At 43.9% G+C, this 20,557-nt stretch overlaps 1 protein-coding gene across 1 annotated transcript in view; it reads right to left on the reverse strand.

Annotated features, from left to right (window-relative positions):
- Nucleotides 1-18,479, reverse strand: part of neto1l (neuropilin (NRP) and tolloid (TLL)-like 1, like) — a 90,221-nt gene extending 71,742 nt beyond the window's left edge. The window contains exons 1-4 of the mRNA XM_034109195.2: nucleotides 17,806-18,479; nucleotides 15,482-15,538; nucleotides 15,254-15,388; nucleotides 14,705-14,953 (exon numbers count right to left, since the gene is read on the reverse strand). Of these exons, the coding sequence (XP_033965086.1) occupies nucleotides 14,705-14,953; nucleotides 15,254-15,388; nucleotides 15,482-15,538; nucleotides 17,806-17,833 (469 nt within the window). The 5' untranslated portion in view covers nucleotides 17,834-18,479. The remainder of the gene's footprint in view (nucleotides 1-14,704; nucleotides 14,954-15,253; nucleotides 15,389-15,481; nucleotides 15,539-17,805) is intronic.
- Between the last annotated feature and the right edge of the window lie 2,078 nt (nucleotides 18,480-20,557).

Genomic DNA, 20,557 nt, shown 5'->3' on the forward strand with positions numbered 1-20,557 from the left:
AGCAAATTCTCCGAGCTTATTAAGTTACGTTGTCAGTCATTATCAATTAGCACGATGGTTAGCTTGGTTGCTAATTTAATTCACAGTTTGACAGACGTAGCTTATGTCCCCATACACAGACATCATATAGTAAATAGGAGACCAAGGGGGTGTCAACAAATTATATACCGCAAAACCATCGTCTTTTTATCATTTGTCAAGTCATTCATATTAAAAAGAATTCCCTATGAGGTAAAATACAAATGTTGCGGATAAAGATAATGGCCGAAACATAAGAACCAGGTTGTCAAACACTCGCATCGTCCTTCATGTGGACATTGAGGGTTGCATATCTGAGTCTCCTGGAGCCCCACGTGTAAAACATGATGAATGCGACATCTCGCTTCACGTGGATCTGCTGCAGGACACGCAGAGAGAGCATGACTCTGGCATGTGGGGGGGGGAGGGGAGGAGGGAAGCAAAGAGGTCGTGTTGGCAACAAAAAAAGGAAGAAGAGAGACAGAGGGATGAGTGAGCAGAGCGGGGGGAGGCGGCCCTCTTCCACAGCTGCAGGAGGTGTGCCTGCAATGCTAACTCACTCCGTTTACTCGTCTTTCACAGACGCAGCGTGGAGTAGGGCGGCTCCATTATGGCAACAATCATAATCTCGATTATTTGGGTCAATAATTGATATCACGATTATGAAAAACGACTATCCATTTACTTTGAAAACATTAATTTATTGGAGAGAAAAAATGTGAACAGTATGTTTTTAACAGTTGATTACCCTGAACTTTAAGTATAATTCCTTGTGTCCTTGGGCAAGACGTCTAATATGTGTAATATACAAACTCCTGGTCCTCCTGGTTTTCAAAGCCCTCCACCATCTGCCCCCCCCCCCCCCCCCCCTACCTCACTGACCTCCTCATCCTCTACCGACCACCCCGGTCCCTCAGATCCACCTCAGCCGGTTTGCTTTCCATCCCCAAGGCCAGACTCCGGAGCTCTGGAACTCCCTCCCCCAAGAGAGAACCGCAGGGACGCGTCCTAACACCCGGATGTAAACTCCTTCCGGTTCCTTCGTCAAAAACGCAATGCAAGTTCTCCATAGGATTTTGGAAATCAGGTCTGTGGTTGAAACACATTTAAGAGACGGTCACGTTTTGTTCAGCCGGATAATCTCCACATGTCGACCCTACTTTTATAATTATCTAATCATAAATCTAGTCGCAAGAAGCAAAATGCTAACGCTATGCTATAAAGGAGCTACAGCAGGGTCGCTGCTTCAACATCACGCCGACTTCAGATCCATATTCAAACACACAGACTCTAACTGGAACGAGTTGAAGTGTTTGAACAGTCATCAGGAGGCAGGGACTGGCTTTCAAGCAGAACAGAAACTAACTTGGAGGAGTGTTCACGTGTTCGGCGTAATGACGTAAAACGGCCTGGACGACTTCTGTAGTCCTATTCAGCCGCTCGGTAACAACCATCGTTTTTCAGACACGTCAACTCTTCAGAAATCGCCAGCGGGGTCACTGCTGATGGATTTAATGTCGTAGAACAAAACGTGATCGGTCTCTTCAATTTGTGTCGAACACTTATTTGGAGCTATTTTCCAAAACCCTCTGGAGGAATTGCTTTTTATCGATGAACCGGACGTGGTAAAAATGCTAACTTACTTCCGGGTTTTAGGACGCGTCACTGCAGTTCTCTAGACCTCCGTGAGTCTGAGTCCCTCACCCTGTTCCAGTCCCGCCCAACTCTGTATCCATAACCCCCCCCCCCCCCTCTCAACCAACTTCCTCCTGACTGCTTTTCTGTTTTATTTTGTTTGTTTGTTTGTTTCTTTTTGGCTTTGTTTTTGTTTTGTTTGTCTACCCTCGCTCCCAAATGTAAAGTGTCTTTGGGTTCAAGAAAAGCGCTATAGAAATAAAATGTATTATTATTATTATTATATGTAATTGTAAAGCGCTTTGAGCACCTGTAAAAGCGCTCTAAATAAAAAATAAAAAAATTAAAAAATGTAATCTATTATAATTCAACTGAAAAACCAATTAAAAAAAAAAAGTAATAATAATAATAATGAAGAAATAATGGTTTTATTTGGATTACATTGTTTTTGTAATTGTTAAAATACGATTAATTGAGCAGCGTGGAGGGAAGGGTGACTTCTGCTCAGAGGGGGGAAGTACAGTAACTAAGTACACTTACTCAAGTACTGCACAATGTTGAGGTACTTTAATGCAAATGTATACTTCTACTTAAGACGTGTAATTGTACTCCATTAAACAGCTTTAGCTACTTTTAACAAAATGCATCTGCAAAAATGTAACTCTTTAAGTCACTAACGAGTCAAATTATTGAAATGTTTCTTCAGTCAGATTTGTTTTATCTCCATGCTACTTGATGATCTAGAAATGTCACATATATAAAAAATATAATGATATACACACATTTAGGCCATTTCAGGCAGAAAGATTACTTACACTTATAGTATATAGCTGACAATACTTTAGCACTTTTACTAGAGTAAGATTTTGAATGCAGGACTTTAAATAATGGTACATTCACTCAATTAAAGCATCTGAATACTTCTTCCACCTCTGCTTCTGCTAAACTCAAATGTTATTCTCATATTCATCCACGTGCGAGCACACAATATCCTTTTGGAAATAAGAGGAATGTGGGCAGACAAAAGCGTAATGATGGGCTCCAACGGGAGGTGGAAAGACTACATCTGGGTCTTTGTGCACGATCAGATCTTTGAGACGAGGCATCTGAAGAAAGTTAACACACCTGATTTCTTCCATTTCTTTTTGACGCTTCACATCGCATCACTTCGGGCGAAGATTCATTCCACACGAGGAGCGTTGCCTCCGCTCGGGGTGAAGTGCACCTACACATTTTCTCCGTAGGGAAAAGACGGAGCCGTGACAATCAGAGAAACAGTGGGTAGTGCTGAACACACGGGAGGAAGACTGGGATCTTGGGCATCAGAAAAAGCACCACAGGAGATTTCTCTCTCTCGTGAATTCCATCTATCACTCCTTTGTGAATCCTGAGCCGTGGAAAATTAATTTTAACTCCCAGTGCCTCAGGAGACAGAGTAGCGTGGGACTTGGTTTGGATTCATCGTTATTGAATTTAGGTTGAAAGGCATCACAGAAGAAAGAGCCTGAACACGATTTCTTACGGTAAGACATCCATTTTGATTACTGTATTGTTACGTCACAACTTTACAAAGTCCTGAGGGTTTGTTCGGTCACATGTTGGCGGTTAGTAGAGAGGCAAATCACACACACGTGTTTTGGGAATGCCATAAACTAAAATACCTTTTGGGAAAATATACTCATTCTCCAAGTAGGGAATGAGTCCTTACCCCAAGTGAAGGAGTTCAAGTATCTCGGGGTCTTGTTCTCGAGTGAGGGAACAATGGAGCGTGAGATGGGCCGGAGAGTCGGAGCAGCGGGAGCGGTACTGCAGTCGCTTTACCGCACCGTGTGACGAAAAGGTAGCTGAGCCAGAAGGCAAAGCTCTCTGTCTACCGGGCCATTTCCGTTCCTACCCTCACCTACGGTCATGAAGGATGGGTCATGACCCAAAGAACCAGATCGCGGATACAAGCGGCCGAGATGGGTTTCCTCCGCCGGGTGGCTGGCGTCTCCCTTAGGGATAAGGTGAGAAGTTCGGTCATCAGGGAGGGACTCGGAGTTGAGCCGCTCCTCCTTCGCGTCGAAAGGAGCCAGTTGAGGTGGTTCGGGCACCTAGTTAGGATGCCACCTGGGCGCCTCCCTAGGGAGGTGTTCCAGGCACGTCCAGCTGGGAAGAGACCAAGGGGTAGACCTAGGACCAGGAGGAGGGATTATATCTCTTCTGGCCTGGGAGCGCCTTGGGACCCCCCAGTCAGAGCTGGTTGATGAGGGGAAAGGAACGTTTGGGGCTCTCTGCTGGAACTGATACCCCCGAGACCCGACCACGGATAAGAGGAGAAGATGGATGGAAAATATACACGCAACTGTTGTAGACATTCTGGGTTATTCGATACCCAAGGAATGCACCATTTTAAACCTTGGAAACATAAATGAATGCGTGATTAATACTGATAGATATATAACTAAGATAGTAACAAGCAAGAAAGCAATAACCAGACATTGGTGTAAGGCCGAGCCACCTACAGAAGACCAGTGGATGGATATTATAAGAGAGGTGTATATAATGGAAAAATATCATTAGAATGAGAGTCAATACTTTTGAGAGTAAATGGAAGAAATTGGTCGTTTATGACACTGTGGGAAAAGGCTAGGGCGTATGCTTTTCAGGAGACGAATTACTAGATCTGTGTAACCATGACTGTTGAATTTCAGTTTGATGTTTATTTTATTATTTCATTGTATTTTATTTATGATCTTGTACTTGTGTTTTCTAACATCGCTATAAGCCAAGAAAAGCCATAAGTACAATGTGATGTTTCAGTTTTGTCTCTCCATTATGTACAGACTTAACTCAATACAAGTTTGAAAAAGAAAATCTGTGAACTATTAATGTGTCTTTGTTCAACTTATTCTCTTGCTCTGGGTTATATTTCAAAATAAGAGCCCCAGATCTAACATCATGCTACATATCATATTCTATTTACATGTAAAGACGTTTTGCACTACTTTTTATTTTGATGTTGCATTGTTGGAGGAGCTCAGGTCAGAAGACACTGTATCTTTGTGCATATGACAATAAACCTTTGAATCTTGAATCTTTGAATCTTTGAAGCACCTTGGCAGTCTTTCACACTGCAGTCTTTATGTTGGCCAAATTCCCAAAAAGCTATTTCAATGCCATCATGTTGAAATGTGTCTAAAAATACAGTCAATTATAACAATCAATGTAACCAGCCACACTGGTGAAGGTCGGTGACTTTGGAAACTATATACAGGGATTCCATTGGATGCAGTTGAATAAAAAAGCTTCTGCCATGTTTACATGTCGGGTGTTGCCACTAGCAGAATAAATCCGGGAAGTCTGTGAACTTTCTGCCAGATTCACTTCCTCCTCAGAGCCAGGAGTCGGTCTCTACGCTTCAATTTCCAATTTTCCAGTTTGAGCCCATCTCGGTTCGATCTCATGGCCCCGTCTCCTTTATGATAGGCCCATATATCCTTTTCCAGCTATAATCTTAAATGCCATTTGACTCATTCCATTGCTAAATGATTCTCAGTCCAGTTACAGCTCGGTGGGGGCGAGGAGGCGCGTGGATCAATCAATGTCATCTCGATACATTAGTCATGGCCTGGATTCATTATAAACACACAGTAGAAGCACTGTGGGGTCACATGTGAGGCTGAATGGCTTGATGACCAGTTTCTATTTCACTGCAATAACTTGTGTCCACTATATGAGTTTGTGTTTGGCACGACACAGCATCATTTGTAATGCTAATTCAGAAATATTTTGGACTCTAATATATCCGTCCGTCCGTCCATCCATCCATCTGCCTGTCTGCCTGTCTGTCTGTCTGTCTGTCTGTCTGCCTGCCTGCCTGCCTGCCTGCCTGCCTGCCTGCCTGCCTGCCTGCCTGCCTGCCTACCTACCTACCTACCTACCTACCTGTCTACCTACCTGTCTACCTACCTGTCTACCTACCTACCTACCTACCTACCTGTCTACCTACCTGTCTACCTACCTACCTACCTACCTACCTGTCTACCTACCTACCTGTCTACCTACCTACCTACCTACCTACCTACCTACCTACCTGTCTACCTACCTACCTACCTACCTACCTACCTGTCTACCTACCTACCTGTCTACCTACCTACCTGTCTACCTACCTGTCTACCTACCTACCTGTCTACCTACCTGTCTACCTACCTGTCTACCTACCTACCTACCTGTCTACCTACCTGTCTACCTACCTGTCTACCTACCTACCTACCTGTCTACCTACCTGTCTGTCTGTCTGTCTGTCTGTCTGTCTGTCTGTCTACCTGTCTGTCTACCTACCAACCTACCTACCTGTCTGTCTACCTGTCTGTCTACCTGTCTGTCTACCTACCTACCTGTCTGTCTGTCTGTCTGTCTGTCTGTCTGTCTGTCTGTCTGTCTGTCTGTCTGTCTGTCTACCTACCTACCTAATATTTTCAGATGTCAGTGATAATTGTCTGAGTAAAAGGTCCAAGAAATGTTCCACAGTCCACACCAGCTTCTAAAATGGTAACAAAATACATTATATACTAAAAACTGCACAAATCCAATTCAATGTTTTCCTGAAGCAACGCAGGCATCTTTAAAATGTCTTCACTGTCGCAAGAATTACATCACATCTAAGACGCAGCTGAAATGGTCCACGTGAGTATTCTGTTTATGGATTGTTCATGTCCCCCAGAAGATTTTCAGTAAAGGAACTGTATCACTAGTCCTTGGGTCGAAGATATACTGCCGGAGCATCTATAGAGCATCTGCCCCACCACTGGGTCTCGGCTTTTAGTAGCTGTGCCCCGGCTTCAGGTGCTGAAACATCACTTAATCTGCACATCCACAGGGTTTAAGGACGAACTGAAAAGCTGCATCCTGCTCAGACTGCACACACAGAACACACACCATGCTTCCTACTCTCTTTCCCCTGCTGCACACGCCACTTTGAGCTGCTATACGGTCTGAAAGCATGCCTGTCACAAAGCAACAAAGGCTTTCCGGAGAGGATGTGAATCTGCGGGAGGCAACTTGTTGTGCTTTAAGGCTTGTTACTGTTCAGGCTTTCCTACATGTATTCGTGCAAGAATGGGTCCTTCAAGTAGGAGATTAGTCAGCATCTTTTGCCTTCCAGGTTACTTTGTCCCGAGGTCAATGGGTTTCTAAACAGATTTTTGGTTAGGCAAGGCAAGTTTACATGTATAGCACTTTTCAACACAAGGCAATTGAAAGGGCTTCACAAAAGACATTAAGACATACGGGACATTAACGATAAAACAGAATATTGTTGTTCTATTTTTAGACACATCTCGCGATCGACTGGGAATCTCCCCGCGACCCTTCTTTTTAACTAATTGATGCTCTTGTTCTGACATCTTCGCTCGCGCTGAACACTCACAACACATATCACTCCCACGTGGCCGAGTGGGCTTTTAGGGAGGGGCGAAAGCGCACCCAGCAAAATAAAAGTATTTTGTCAATTATGCTGTTTTCATAATCGTCGCAAACCATAATCGTAATCGCGATTAAAATACGATTAATTGCACAGCCCTATTAAGACATTAAACACATTCGAAATATTAACAAGCAAAGATAATAAAACATGAATAACACAGGTACATGAATAAAAGTTACAGTGCAGTGTGAGATGTGAATAGCTCAATTAAAAGCAGCGGCAACAAGAAAAGTCTTCATCCTGGATGTAGAAGTAGTCCGAGTTGCAGCGGACCTGCAGGTTTCCCGAACCAGATCAGATCCCAGAAGTAAGGTTGTTAAGCATAAGAGATTTCTACCTATGGTTTTACAACTTTACGTATGTCATTAAATACAAACCTGTACATTTAAAGCATTCATGCATTAATGAAAGTGCCTACATTAGATTATTAAATGTCATTATGCCAAACATGTGTCCATCTTTAGCTAAGCTGCGATCGAAAATCCTACCACTGTGATGAAGCTGGTTCTTACGGTAACGAGGGCTTTTCATTTCTGCCGATTGCATTTCAAAAATCATAAAAGTGGCGCTTGCTTAACAAAACGATATCCTCGTGGATTCATCTTCCTATTATACACACGTGCATTTCCAAACATCTGGACTACCTATGTTGCAAATGTATTATCTTTTCAATTTGCACACGGCATCTATTGCACGTCTGTCCGTCCTGGGAGAGGGATCCCTCCTCTGTTGCTCTCCCTGAGGTTTCTCCATGTTCCCTTAAACTGTGGGTTTTCTCTGGAAGTGTTTCCTTGTACGATGTGAGGGTCTAAGGACAGAGGGTCTAAGGACAGAGGGTCTAAGGACAGAGGGTCTAAGGACAGAGGGTCTGAGGACAGAGGGTCTGAGTACAGAGGGTCTAAGGACAGAGGGTCTGAGGACAGAGGGTCTGAGGACAGAGGGTCTGAGTACAGAGGGTCTGAGGACAGAGGGTCTAAGGACAGAGGGTCTGAGGACAGAGGGTCTGAGAACAGAGGGTCTGAGGACAGAGGGTCTGAGGACAGAGGGTCTGAGTACAGAGGGTCTGAGGACAGAGGGTCTGAGTACAGAGGGTCTGAGGACAGAGGGTATGAGTACAGAGGGTCTAAGGACAGAGGGTCTGAGGACAGAGGGTCTGAGGACAGAGGGTCTAAGGACAGAGGGTCTGAGGACAGAGGGTCTGAGTACAGAGGGTCTGAGTACAGAGGGTCTGAGGACAGAGGGTCTGAGGACAGAGGGTCTGAGGACAGAGGGTCTGAGTACAGAGGGTCTGAGGACAGAGGGTCTGAGGACAGAGGGTCTAAGGACAGAGGGTCTGAGGACAGAGGGTGTCGTATTGTCATACTGATATTCTGTGAAGTCCACTGAGACGAATGTAACATGTGTGATATTGGGCTATAAATAAACATTGATTGATTGAAAACAGTCAAAAGCTTCGGTTAGCTCCACATCTTATCTTCGGAAAGAAATCCAGAATCCAATGGAAAGGAATCCAATTAGCTTTTTGTGGAGAGCCAGGGCAGCGAGGTTAAAGGAAGACCTCATCCCTGCAGCACTTTGTGACAGACAGCTGATACGCTTTGGTCCTCTTTGTAAAACCAAACTGCCTTTCGACATTAGCCCCACATCACAGGTTCCCCTTAGAGCTGCCCCCAAGCTGAGCTCCTGGATAGAATAATGACAAAGACTTACTTTGCACATTCAAACTTCAGCCTGAGATTTCCAGATCTCTCCCAGGCTTTCCTTTCCGAATCAATTCAACTGCATTTTATTCTCGATTGAATAGCAGTGCATGATGACTCCTACTATTCACGTGAAGTATGCTCTGCAGGATGCTTGAAGGAGGCATTACTATTACTATTACTTGTTAGACGCTTTTATCCAAAGCGACTTACAGTACTGTGGACAATCCCCACTGGAGCACTTTGGGGTGAAGTGTCTCTGAAGTATTCTGCATCTTGGCATTTTCGCGAGGTTCGCTAATAGTGTAATAATAGCCACTTTTTGTAATGCTCTTATTGTCGTGCAGAGAGCCAGACAAATAAGACTGTGTGGTTTTATCTAAAGCTGCATTTCCACCTGGTGTTATCACGTGATTTGTATCTGCATATTGAAATCCAATCCGCCGGCTTGTCAGTAAGCACGGCACGTACCAGTGACAAGGGACGCAGTTCAGTGCACACGTGCAGAGCGAAGCTTGCCATCTTATGCTAATACTGCGTGGCTAGCTGGAGTTAGCAAGACGAGGAGCTGGGTAACTTTACAACAGATGTCCTTCTTTAACGAGTTCCACTTGACCTGATGCTAACCCTCAGCCCGAGATGCAGACCGGCTGATCGCTTTGTGTTCATTCAATATGTTTTTCCTTCACAAATATCCGGACACAGATCGCACAAATAAACACGAAAACAGCTGCACTCAGAAGCCACTTTTCATAATGGCCTAAACATGGAATTACATTTTTTTACGGATTAGTTACAACTAAACTATTTGGTTTCAAGTCCTACAAGGTGAGTGACACACACATCCTGTGAGATGGGGCCTTGTGAGCTTCACTACACCCTCACACAGACGCCAGACAGTCTCATCACTGCGAGCATTTCGTTGTGCCTGAACAATTCATTAGTAATAGTAGATAATACATTTAGTAGTAGATAATACATTTGCAACATAGGTAGTCCAAACATTTGGACTTCATGTTTTCTCCATGTTTCCTTTAAACTGTGGGTTTTCTCCGGAAGTGTTTCCTTGTACGATGTGAGGGTCTAAGGACAGAGGGTCTGAGGACAGAGGATCTGAGGACAGAGGATCTGAGGACAGAGGGTCTGAGGACAGAGGGTCTAAGGACAGAGGGTCTAAGGACAGAGGGTCTGAGGACAGAGGGTCTGAGGACAGAGGGTCTAAGGACAGAGGGTCTGAGGACAGAAGGTCTGAGGACAGAGGGTCTAAGGACAGAGGGTCTGAGGACAGAGGGTCTGAGGACAGAGGGTCTAAGGACAGAGGGTCTGAGGACAGAGGGTCTGAGGACAGAGGGTGTCGTATTGTCATACTGATATTCTGAACACACTGTGAAGACACTGAGACAAATGGAATATTTGTGATATTGGGCTATAAATAAACATTGATTGATTGATTGATTGATTGATTGATTGATTGAGTGATTGAGTGGATAGTTGAACAGATGATTTACAGAAATATATTGAAAAGATAAACGTTGATTTTGCAGAGGTAAGAAAGCTGTGGTGTGACGCAAGCAGGAGTCATCTGATTTGTTTGACACATCACATCCCTAGGACTAAGTGACTAAGTGAGTGAGTGAGTGAGTGAGTTACAGCTCCTACTTCCTTTGACATGCATTCAACACAAAGCCGCTGCAGTCTTGAAAGCTGAGGTTCCTCAACATGTAATATGGATATTGTGAGATTGCAGTCACTGCTGTACTGAACGCATTAGTCATCAGGAGCTGGAGTCTCTGAGAGGACGCGCGCAGAATGTAAAGTCCTCGAGTGGCTGAGGAAAGACACGCTGATTCCTTTCACCCCCTGCTCTCCCTTCATCAGGGCTGTATTAGCATGGTTAGCAGAGCAGCTGGGAGACACTGTTCACACACACATCGGAGTATCAAGAGGAGAGAATTCAGGGCTTTTATCTTCTTTAATTATGTAAATCATACGCCACAGATATTTCCTACCGAGGCGAGAGGCGGGGCTTTTTTCTTTCCTCTCAGCACATTTTCAATGAGCTTCCCGAGAGAAGCAGGCGGGAGGAACAATACGTTACACACAATGTGGTCCGGGTGCTTCATCTCTGACTATCAGGGCCTGGAAATGACAAATCGTCTCTCCTGTGTGTCTTCTGGAGTTCTTTGTGAGGTGTTTCCTTGCCTTTATATACTTCATGTTTGGTCGCTTCCATTAGAGAAGACCATTTTGCAGACTATCTTTTAGCACCACGAGAAAAAACCCCAGACAAGCCTGTCTGTCGGAGTAGTTCCACATCTTCGGGAAGGATGCTAATTTGCTTTCTTGCCTTGATGAAAAGATGAATACAACTGTCTGTATGGTGACTATGAGGCTGCAGCTGGTTAGCTTAGCCGCTTAGCAATATGAACGTTTTAACGCAACTACATAAATAGGAAATAGTGTATTTAGTGAGCTTAAATGTTGGTTAATACATGATGTAAGGCTACTTCTAGAGGCAGTTCAATTGCATTAGCACAATTAGCCCAGTGCTTGGTGAACTGAGACAAAATGTCCAAACTGTAAGTTAGCATACTTAGCATTAGCTAAAACGCCATCCATCCAATGATATGCTCAGGTTTGGCTACACAACAAGCCTTGCTGCTGAAGAGCTTATGCATGTACTGTCAATATATGAACTTAAAGTCAAAGTTGATCGCGCTGTGTGTGTATGCAGCTGCAGGAGATTCATGCCTCAGCACACAGCCATCTCAGACTTTAACTGAGAACATAATCATGCCTTACACCCCTCTTGAAAAGTTCTCACCAACCACTTTGTGAATTGCATGACAAATATTGTATCTGGCAGTGAAACACCCCGTAGCTTTTACGCTGAATGCACCGAGCAGTTTTACTTGGGTGTAGTTTCACAGAAGCAATTTAACTTCTTCTTGCAAATGTCAGACCAGTCGCTGCACGTCTGCCTAACTGCGCACGGTCCTTCACTTTATTCCTCACTAGATTTCATTCCTATTGACTGCACTTCTTCTCTGTATTACTAATTCCCCATAAGGTTGATAGCGCGCACACACACACACACACACACACACACACACACACACACACACACACACACACACACACACACACACACACACACACACACACACACACACACACACACACACACACACACACACACAAAGCCTTGAAAGATAAATCTATATACCTCTTTCGCATTGCCTGCAGCTAGTAGCATGTTTCTTGGGATGAAAGTTTGATGTACGGCACATGTGTTCATCCTATACACTCACGGTAAAACCGCCCTGAAGGTGCAGTGGATGTGAAGACAAATCGACATAGCCTTCCTGCTTCCTGGCACTCAAAGCTCAAACACACGAAGAAAGTTGACAGTGTTATTAAACCCAGTCGAGTGGAGGTGAAGGAATATTAAATGGTGGTTATGCCCTGATTCCTTGTCATCAATCCTCTCGCTTGCTTCCGTAATGTGATCTCAACCATAGATGAGGCGAATTAAGAAAGCCAAGGTTTTACACACAACCCTAATTGCCAAGATTGTGTTCGACAATACCGATTAGTTTCCTTCGCCCTCTCAACTACTTCCTGCTCTGGAAAGTGCTGAACTGAATTAAAATCACCACTGCAGATACAGAGAGAGAGGAAATCGCTGTTACAAGAGTGTCCCAGCCAATGACACTAGGCTTGTTTGAGACACATTGCGGCTCGCCTCGAAAGTAGACGAGAGTAGCCGATCGCAGCCGGGGGAGGTGTCAAAAAGCTTGTCTTAAGTCGGACAGCTCGGACTCGGAGTCGGCTTGACTGGCTGGGTTTGCAATGGCGGAAATTGCGTTGGCGTTTTTCGTTGCAGATGAAGTGGATGCAATATAAATGCTCCTCCCTCTTAATGTTTGCTAACTGATAGGTGGACAGGCTACAAAGGATCAGTCCTTCAGATCCGCACACATGAAGCTTAATGAGCATGAACTGAACAGACCTGCTGCTGTGTTAACTCTTTAGCTGCCACTGTAAGCTTTATGATGTGTACAACATGGATGTAATTTGATTTAATCTTGCCATTTTAAATGATGTATTCAATAAATAAGGTTAAACCAAATCATTACATTACAATAGATTTTATTTTAATGATTTGGTTTAACTTAAAGAGAAACTTTATTGTTATTGCACAGATTACAGGTACTGAGACAACGACATGCAGTTTAGCTTCTAACCAGGTGCAACAAGCAGCGAAGTGGAAAGTAATGTACACAATCTACAGAATAACATATAGAATGAATGATGAATAAACAGTGGGGTATGAATACACTAGATATCAGCCTGAGAGCAGTATGAACAGTGTGTATGAATACACTAGATATCAGCCTGTGAGCAGTATGAACAGTGTGTATGAATACACTAGATATCAGCCTGAGAGCAGTATGAACAGTGTGTATGAATACACTAGATATCAGCCTGTGAACAGTATGAACAGTGTGTATTAATACACTAGATATCAGCCTGTGAGCAGTATGAACAGTGTGTATGAATACACTAGATATCAGCCTGAGAGCAGTATGAACAGTGGGGTATGAATACACTAGATATCAGCCTGAGAGCAGTATGAACAGTGTGTATTAATACACTAGATATCAGCCTGAGAGCAGTATGAACAGTGTGTATTAATACACTAGATATCAGCCTGAGAGCAGTATGAACAGTGTGTATTAATACACTAGATATCAGCCTGTGAGCAGTATGAACAGTGTGTATTAATACACTAGATATCAGCCTGAGAGCAGTATGAACAGTGTGTATGAATACTCTAGATATCAGCCTGAGAGCAGTATGAACAGTGTGTATTAATACACTAGATATCAGCCTGAGAGCAGTATGAACAGTGTGTATTAATACACTAGGTATCAGCCTGAGAGCAGTATGAACAGTGTGTATTAATACACTAGATATCAGCCTGTGAGCAGTATGAACAGTGTGTATGAATACACTAGATATCAGCCTGAGAGCAGTATGAACAGTGTGTATGAATACTCTAGATATCAGCCTGAGAGCAGTATGAACAGTGTGTATGAATACACTAGATATCAGCCTGAGAGCAGTATGAACAGTGTGTATTAATACACTAGATATCAGCCTGTGAGCAGTATGAACAGTGTGTATGAATACACTAGATATCAGCCTGTGAGCAGTATGAACAGTGTGTATGAATATGCTAAGATATATAAAGTATGAAAACGGTAAGCAGTATAGTATAAAATATATAGATATTAATTTCATGATGATAAACATTGTGGAACAATGATGAAAAATGGGAATGGATGTGGCGACGTAAAACTGACACAAAACAACAACAAACTTTTGCCAGCCAATGGGAGAGCTTCATCAGCAGCACGTGGTAAAACCCACCAATGAGCGCTCAGCTCGAGATACCAGCGAGCCGTTTCCCATCAAGCATTTCGCTTCCGCAGCTCGTGGAGAGCAACTGCGCCAACTCGCCTCGCCTCGCTCTCAAGGCTGCGGGCGTCTTTGTCCCGCGAGATTTCAAAGTCTCATGTGGGCGAGCCTCCAGAGCAAGTCGGACAAAATGACTAACCATCATGCAACGCACTAGCAAGACGTTGATCGCAACTGCGCAGGTCTGCGCAGGTCTGCGCAGGTCTTGCTTGTCTCAAACAAGCCTAGTATATAGCCAATGGAAATAGTGAGTGTATGCAGACAGACAATCAATACACCTGCAAGAAACTCCCACGAGGGCGACTTCCCCATTTGGTATTCATCCGCTGCTCGAGCCATAAAGCAGCACACAAAGAGAGGAGTGAACTGACAAGAGCAGTGAGGATAAAAAGTTAAGTACCTGCAGTGAAGTTGTAACTTGCTGAAAATCCCACGGCTTCCAGTTCACCATCCGTTACAAATTTTATCCACAGGTATCGGCCGCTACTCCTGATATCCGGCGGGCTGTGCTGGCCGCAGTACCGTCCCAGAATCGGAGAGAAGCCAAAGGGTCCATCCCGAACCTCGATGTTGTCAAATTTACATTCCCAAGAGGACTCGATTGAATAATTCTCCCCAAAGTGCAGATCAATACACTGCCGTGGTGGTGCTGGAAGACACAATGGAAATAATTACCACCGGCACAGCAGGGGGGGGGGGGGGGGGGGTATTAGTCATGCTTTCACTGATGAACGCACTATCAGCACGCCCTCGCGCTCAACACCTCCAACCCCGGCTGTTTGTGAATTCATCTCCCAGACACCCAGCTGTGAAAGTGATTAGCCGCTACATGTTGTGATTATCTGATCTGTCTAATAATATCTCATAACCACCAGCTGGTTTAACGAGCTGTTTGATCGCTCGCTAAGAAGTTACTGCGGGATTGGTTTTAGGCAACACATGTATTTACCTTCGAGGATGTAAACACACTCTGTGGTCGGAGGGTATTTGTTTGGGTAATTGGGAGAAGTGAAGATCCCTCCTTCTGCTTCCTTCACCCACGTTCCACATTGACCCGCAGGCTTCACGCCCGAGTTGTTCTTCGCTATTCAGCAAAGAGAGAAGCAGCACGTGAGAGATTAAAGCCGTGGAAGGAGCATATAAGTAGTAAAGAAAGACGTGTTGGGATGCAGATTACCTGCTGTATCCTTCCTTGTTGCCCCAGACAACCCGAGTATGAGAAGACTTGCAACAACTGTAAGAAGAGAAAGACAAATACATTGTGATTAGGGCTGCAACAAACGACTAATTTGATAATCGATTAATCTATCGATTAATGAAACGACTAATTTGATAATCGATTAATCTATCGATTAATGAAACGATTAATCGACTATTCGGACTATTACTGTATGCCTTGCACAATTTCTCAAACGCTCTTATTTAGCCATCAACTTTTAGATTTAGCTTGAGGTTGTTTTAGGCATGTGGAAACTAACAATGAAGACAATAAAGATGAATACTTGATTCCAAAATAAATATATTATTGAAATAACTTAAATTGTGAACAAAACTAACATTGCTTTTTATTCAAATTAAATAAATAATATTTCACATCAAAAGAAACAACAGTGTTTTAACAAATCGTATTAAATAATCTGATGACACAACTGTAAATATAAGAATAGCTGAAACTTTAACAAACTAAATAATAATAATATATAATATTTTTATAGCGCCTTTCAGGAAACCCAAGGTCGCTTTACAAGTCGGGTAGGGGGGGGGAGTAGGGGAAAAAAGGCAGACAGGTTAAGGGGGTGGGGGGGGAAGTAGCGGACAAATAAACCTATTAAAATAACTATACAGTAGGGAAAGCCTTGGTAAAAAGGTGCGTTTTGAGGGCTTTTTTGAAAATGTCCAGGGTTGGGGCGCTGCGGATTTCGGGGGGGAGAGAGTTCCAGAGGTTGGGAGATGCCACACTGAAGGCTCTGTCACAAAAAGTCCGCAAATAACTCTGTTACCTCTAATCATTATGTTTGTATAATGTAGTTAGCTCCGTGTGTTTCTGCTAGCATACATAACACCTGACGTGGACACGTTACTGTGGACGGTGCTACAGAGCTACTAGAAAGACAGTGGAACCCGGTGCATTCCTCCGTCTGGATGTGGAGCACTTTTGCTAAATGTTTAGACAAATAGCTCGTGTTACCGCCCTTACATGCTAAACTCTTATTCCACTTTTGGTAACGAGCATTCTCCACATCGAGACGGGTAAAGTTTAACCACCTCGGAGCGCGTTCTCTCCGCCATCTCCCACGTGTGTGTGTTGCTGCATGTTGCAGCTGCCCGTGTGTAAACTGCCCCGCCCCCTCGCAAGCAGGCGGGGGAGAGAAAGATCGAAAATACATCATAGACGCATTTGTTTGTCTTTTTGCATATTAGAAACGAGTTGGCGACACTAAGACTACGATATAATGTCTTTGTAGCAATAATACATGACATATCTTTTTTAAATGTCTCCAGTACCGATACAAAGACCAATAAAGTTAGAGCTTAACGGGGTGTAAAACACACGTGATGACGTCACCAACGAATCGACGACTGAATTAGTTGGCAACTAATTTGGTAATCGATTTTAATCGATTAAGTCGATTAGTTGTTGCACCCCTAATTGTGATGGACAACTGAGGCGTGCTGTTTTTCTGTGTTATTTCCCACTGTGTGTTGGCATGTGTGCTCGACCTTCTGCCCCAAAAAGCACACATACCTAACTATAGCCATGACAGCATCTGTTGTGGACAAAATGGCTGAAAATATCCAAATAGCAAATGAAATAACTGGGCCTTTAGTGTAAAAAGAAATAAACAGAAGCAACACTATTTGCGTCCCTTTATGACGCAGAAGGAGCATAGGAGCGTCACAATTGGACGCCACGGACACTGACCAAACGTCGCTATTGGACGCTTAGGGAGTGAGAGTGTGTTGACAGAAGGACTCCTTTGAAAGGAATCAGGATATAACCCTTTTAATTCGTTTTAATTTAAAAAAATAACTAAAGAAGTACCTAAAAATGACACAAACAAATATGGGAATAATACAAATATCATTCAAAATAAAAATAAATCAATACAAAAACATAAAAAACGAGAGAAGTAACAACAAAAATGCAATTAAAAATACTTTTAATATAGCTAAAATAACCCAAAGTACTACAAAATGAATAAATACCGGTATACAATCGATTCTGTGAGACGAATGTTGACACATGCAATCCCCACAGCTTATTGAACATCATTTCCTCCCAACATAATGTTCCCTGAAGCCCTCCAAGAACTTGGTGACCTTCAGTTTACAGGTTGCAGTGAGTCAGTGCATGCCGTCATGATATTACTTTCATCAGCATGCTCTTATTCTGACTTTAAGCTGTTGCTCTGTATTTAATGAAAAGATTACTTCTCTCTCGTTAGGGTACAAGCAATCAGATCTTAATGAGCACTGCTTGTTGATCTGCTGCAGTCTTACCGTGATGGAAGCTGTGCCCATGTACCATGTCTGTTCCTTTCACAAGCGGCTTCAGACTCAACTAATTCCATTTAGATTTAGGAATACTTGAAGAGAGAAATAAGAGATTGAGTTGAGAGTTTCTGAAAATTCACTCCGGGAAACCGCTCATACCAAGCAACCTTCCGGGGGGGGGGGGGGGGGGGTGTACTCCTTATTAAAATCTTTAAGGGGAAATAAGAAAGGTCCTCGCAGATGAACTAATCACCAGTTTCATATAAAACCAAAAACAGTTCTAAACACTCGCCCGATTTCCATCCAAGCGTTTCTAATTCCCGTTGGTGCTTTTGATGCACTGAAAGGATTAATAGTCCCGTCATCAGCCCTTCTCCAATCGCTCCACCTTTGCAATCTTCTTTGGGAAAATATCAGCCTGGTTTGGTCCCTGTATCCGGAGAGGGGGTCCTTCACCGCGCATCGCTCATCTCCGCAGCCGTGCCTCCACTCTCGAGCGCTGCGTAAAATCCACTGGAAAACACCGCGGGTACCCAAACCGAAAAAGAACGAAATTAAGTGTGTTTTCCTCTGGGTTTTATTTGTAGCTCCAGATGTGAGTGCGTCCCTCTGTCTTCCCGGCTTCTTCCAACTGGAGGAGAGTCCTCGCGGAAAGCAAAGAGTCAATGTGTGATCTCCCTCCTCCCTCCGTTCACTGCCGGCCAATGCGCCACCAGCACTTCTGAGACACGCACTGGAAACTTCTCTCACACACACACGCACGCACGCGCACACACACACACACACACACACACACACACACACACACACACACACACACACACACACACACACACACACACACACACACACACACACACACACACACACACACACACACTGGAGTAGAGAAGGACACGCTCGTGTGTGCGCAGCAGCAGAATGCATTGCATCTCGTGGAGAAATGCCGCGCAATGGAAAGGTAAGCAGAAAAAGGCAATGAGATATGAAATGGAATAAACAAACCCACGCTAATCACATGTCAGAGTTCTATCAGCGAGATCAAACATGAGAAAGGCTGCAGAATGAAATGAAGTGCGGGAGAAATAGGAAGCACCAAAGCATGCTGTCATCCTGATGCTGCTCATTACCAGCTTTGATCCGGTTACAATCAACTCAAACTCAAACCTGAACGAAACACTTAATCTTTCACTTTATTAACAACATTCAACATCAACACATCTAGAGATACATGGTGTTCACACAACAAGAAGAGGATGGTAAATATATTAAAAGGGACCTAAAGCCAGCAGACCAAAGTAGTCGAGTAAAATGTAAGCAAAGTAGCCTTCCCTTAAAGTGGACCCATCATGCTATATTGGAAACATATATTGTCGGGCCATACCTATACAAAACATGTCTGTGAAGTGTTTTGCTTAAAATACCAAACAGATCCCCCGTTGTAGCCACGCCTCAAACTGCTCAAACCCCTCTTCTGCAGCCCTGTTAGAGAAACGCGGATTTTGGGTCCTTAGCTTGAAAAAAAAAAAAAGAGGAGGCGGAGCTAATGCCTGATCAGAATTCTACCGGAGATAAAGTTAAATTCTGCTGTGATAAAACGCCATCCTGTTCTAAACCACGTCAAAGATTATTTCTGAAACAGTATGGAGCTCAAATGCTTTCTCTCTTGCAGGTTTATCACAAGGTGAGTTCCTTTTTATTTCCTGCTTTTTAAACACGTGTGCTCTCCAGCACAGGTTAGCTATGAGTGTTAGCGAGGCTTGCTAATGTAAACAAAGACGAGATTACGTCCAAAACACGTCAGGCATTGTTTCATCATATGCCAGTACAAGCTCTAGCCAATCAAATCATATGCCAGTACAAACTCAAGCCAATCAAACCGCGTGCTTGTGTGTCCGGGGTGGGAGATTAATGTGATTGGTTGTTAGTCGCACGCCAGACACGCCCACTGGCAAGCTTCAACGCGACGCTGCCGTGTGGACGCTGCCGTGTGGACGCTGCCGTGCGGACGCTGCCGTGTGGACGCTGCGTAATTGTACGCAGAAAGGCAGAAAGTGAGGTCCCAATTCTCAAACCAAGTAACCTTGCCCTAAAGTCTTTGTTGTATTTGAGTGGTACCTATAAAAGACAGCCAATCACGTCAAGGTTATCATCCTCACCTCTCCATGTTTACAAAAAGACAGACAGGTAAAGTGAAGAAGCCATTTTCCTCCCTTTTATTCCTCAGAAAAGTGAGAAAGACCCATTTCCTTCCTGGTGTGCGTGTGCGTGTGCGTGTGTGTGTGTGTGTGTGTGTGTGTGTGTGTGTGTGTGTGTGTGTGTGTGTGTGTGTGTGTGTGTAGCGGCTCTCACACCTGATGACAGAGCTGATCAGAGCCCAGGGAAAAGTCAGACGCTCCGGATCCCAAAAATAGTCTTGGCATCCAGCGGACAGTGTCCATCTGCAGATGCTGCAGCGTGTCTTGGACCCGCTCCCCTTCAGTGTGCATGTTAATGTTCACAGTGGACAATTTGGATCGGCTTTTAATGTACTTTTAATAAACCGGCCTCGTCTTTGTTTGACGTTATGCCCACTGAGTACAAGGACCCTCTTGAGATGGAGAGATAAACACTCTCTAACGTCCTGCTCTTAATTACATCCGCTCCCAGAGATCGGCCCGTGCTGTAAACGTGTTTTTCCAGCAGGTAATGCATATATTTCAAGAGACAAGCTGACTTTGAGAATACGCGTGGGAGTGGGACATCTCAGAACTCTTAT

This window comes from Pseudochaenichthys georgianus, chromosome 20, assembly GCF_902827115.2.
Source record: "Pseudochaenichthys georgianus chromosome 20, fPseGeo1.2, whole genome shotgun sequence".
Taxonomy (NCBI): Eukaryota; Metazoa; Chordata; class Actinopteri; order Perciformes; family Channichthyidae; genus Pseudochaenichthys; species Pseudochaenichthys georgianus.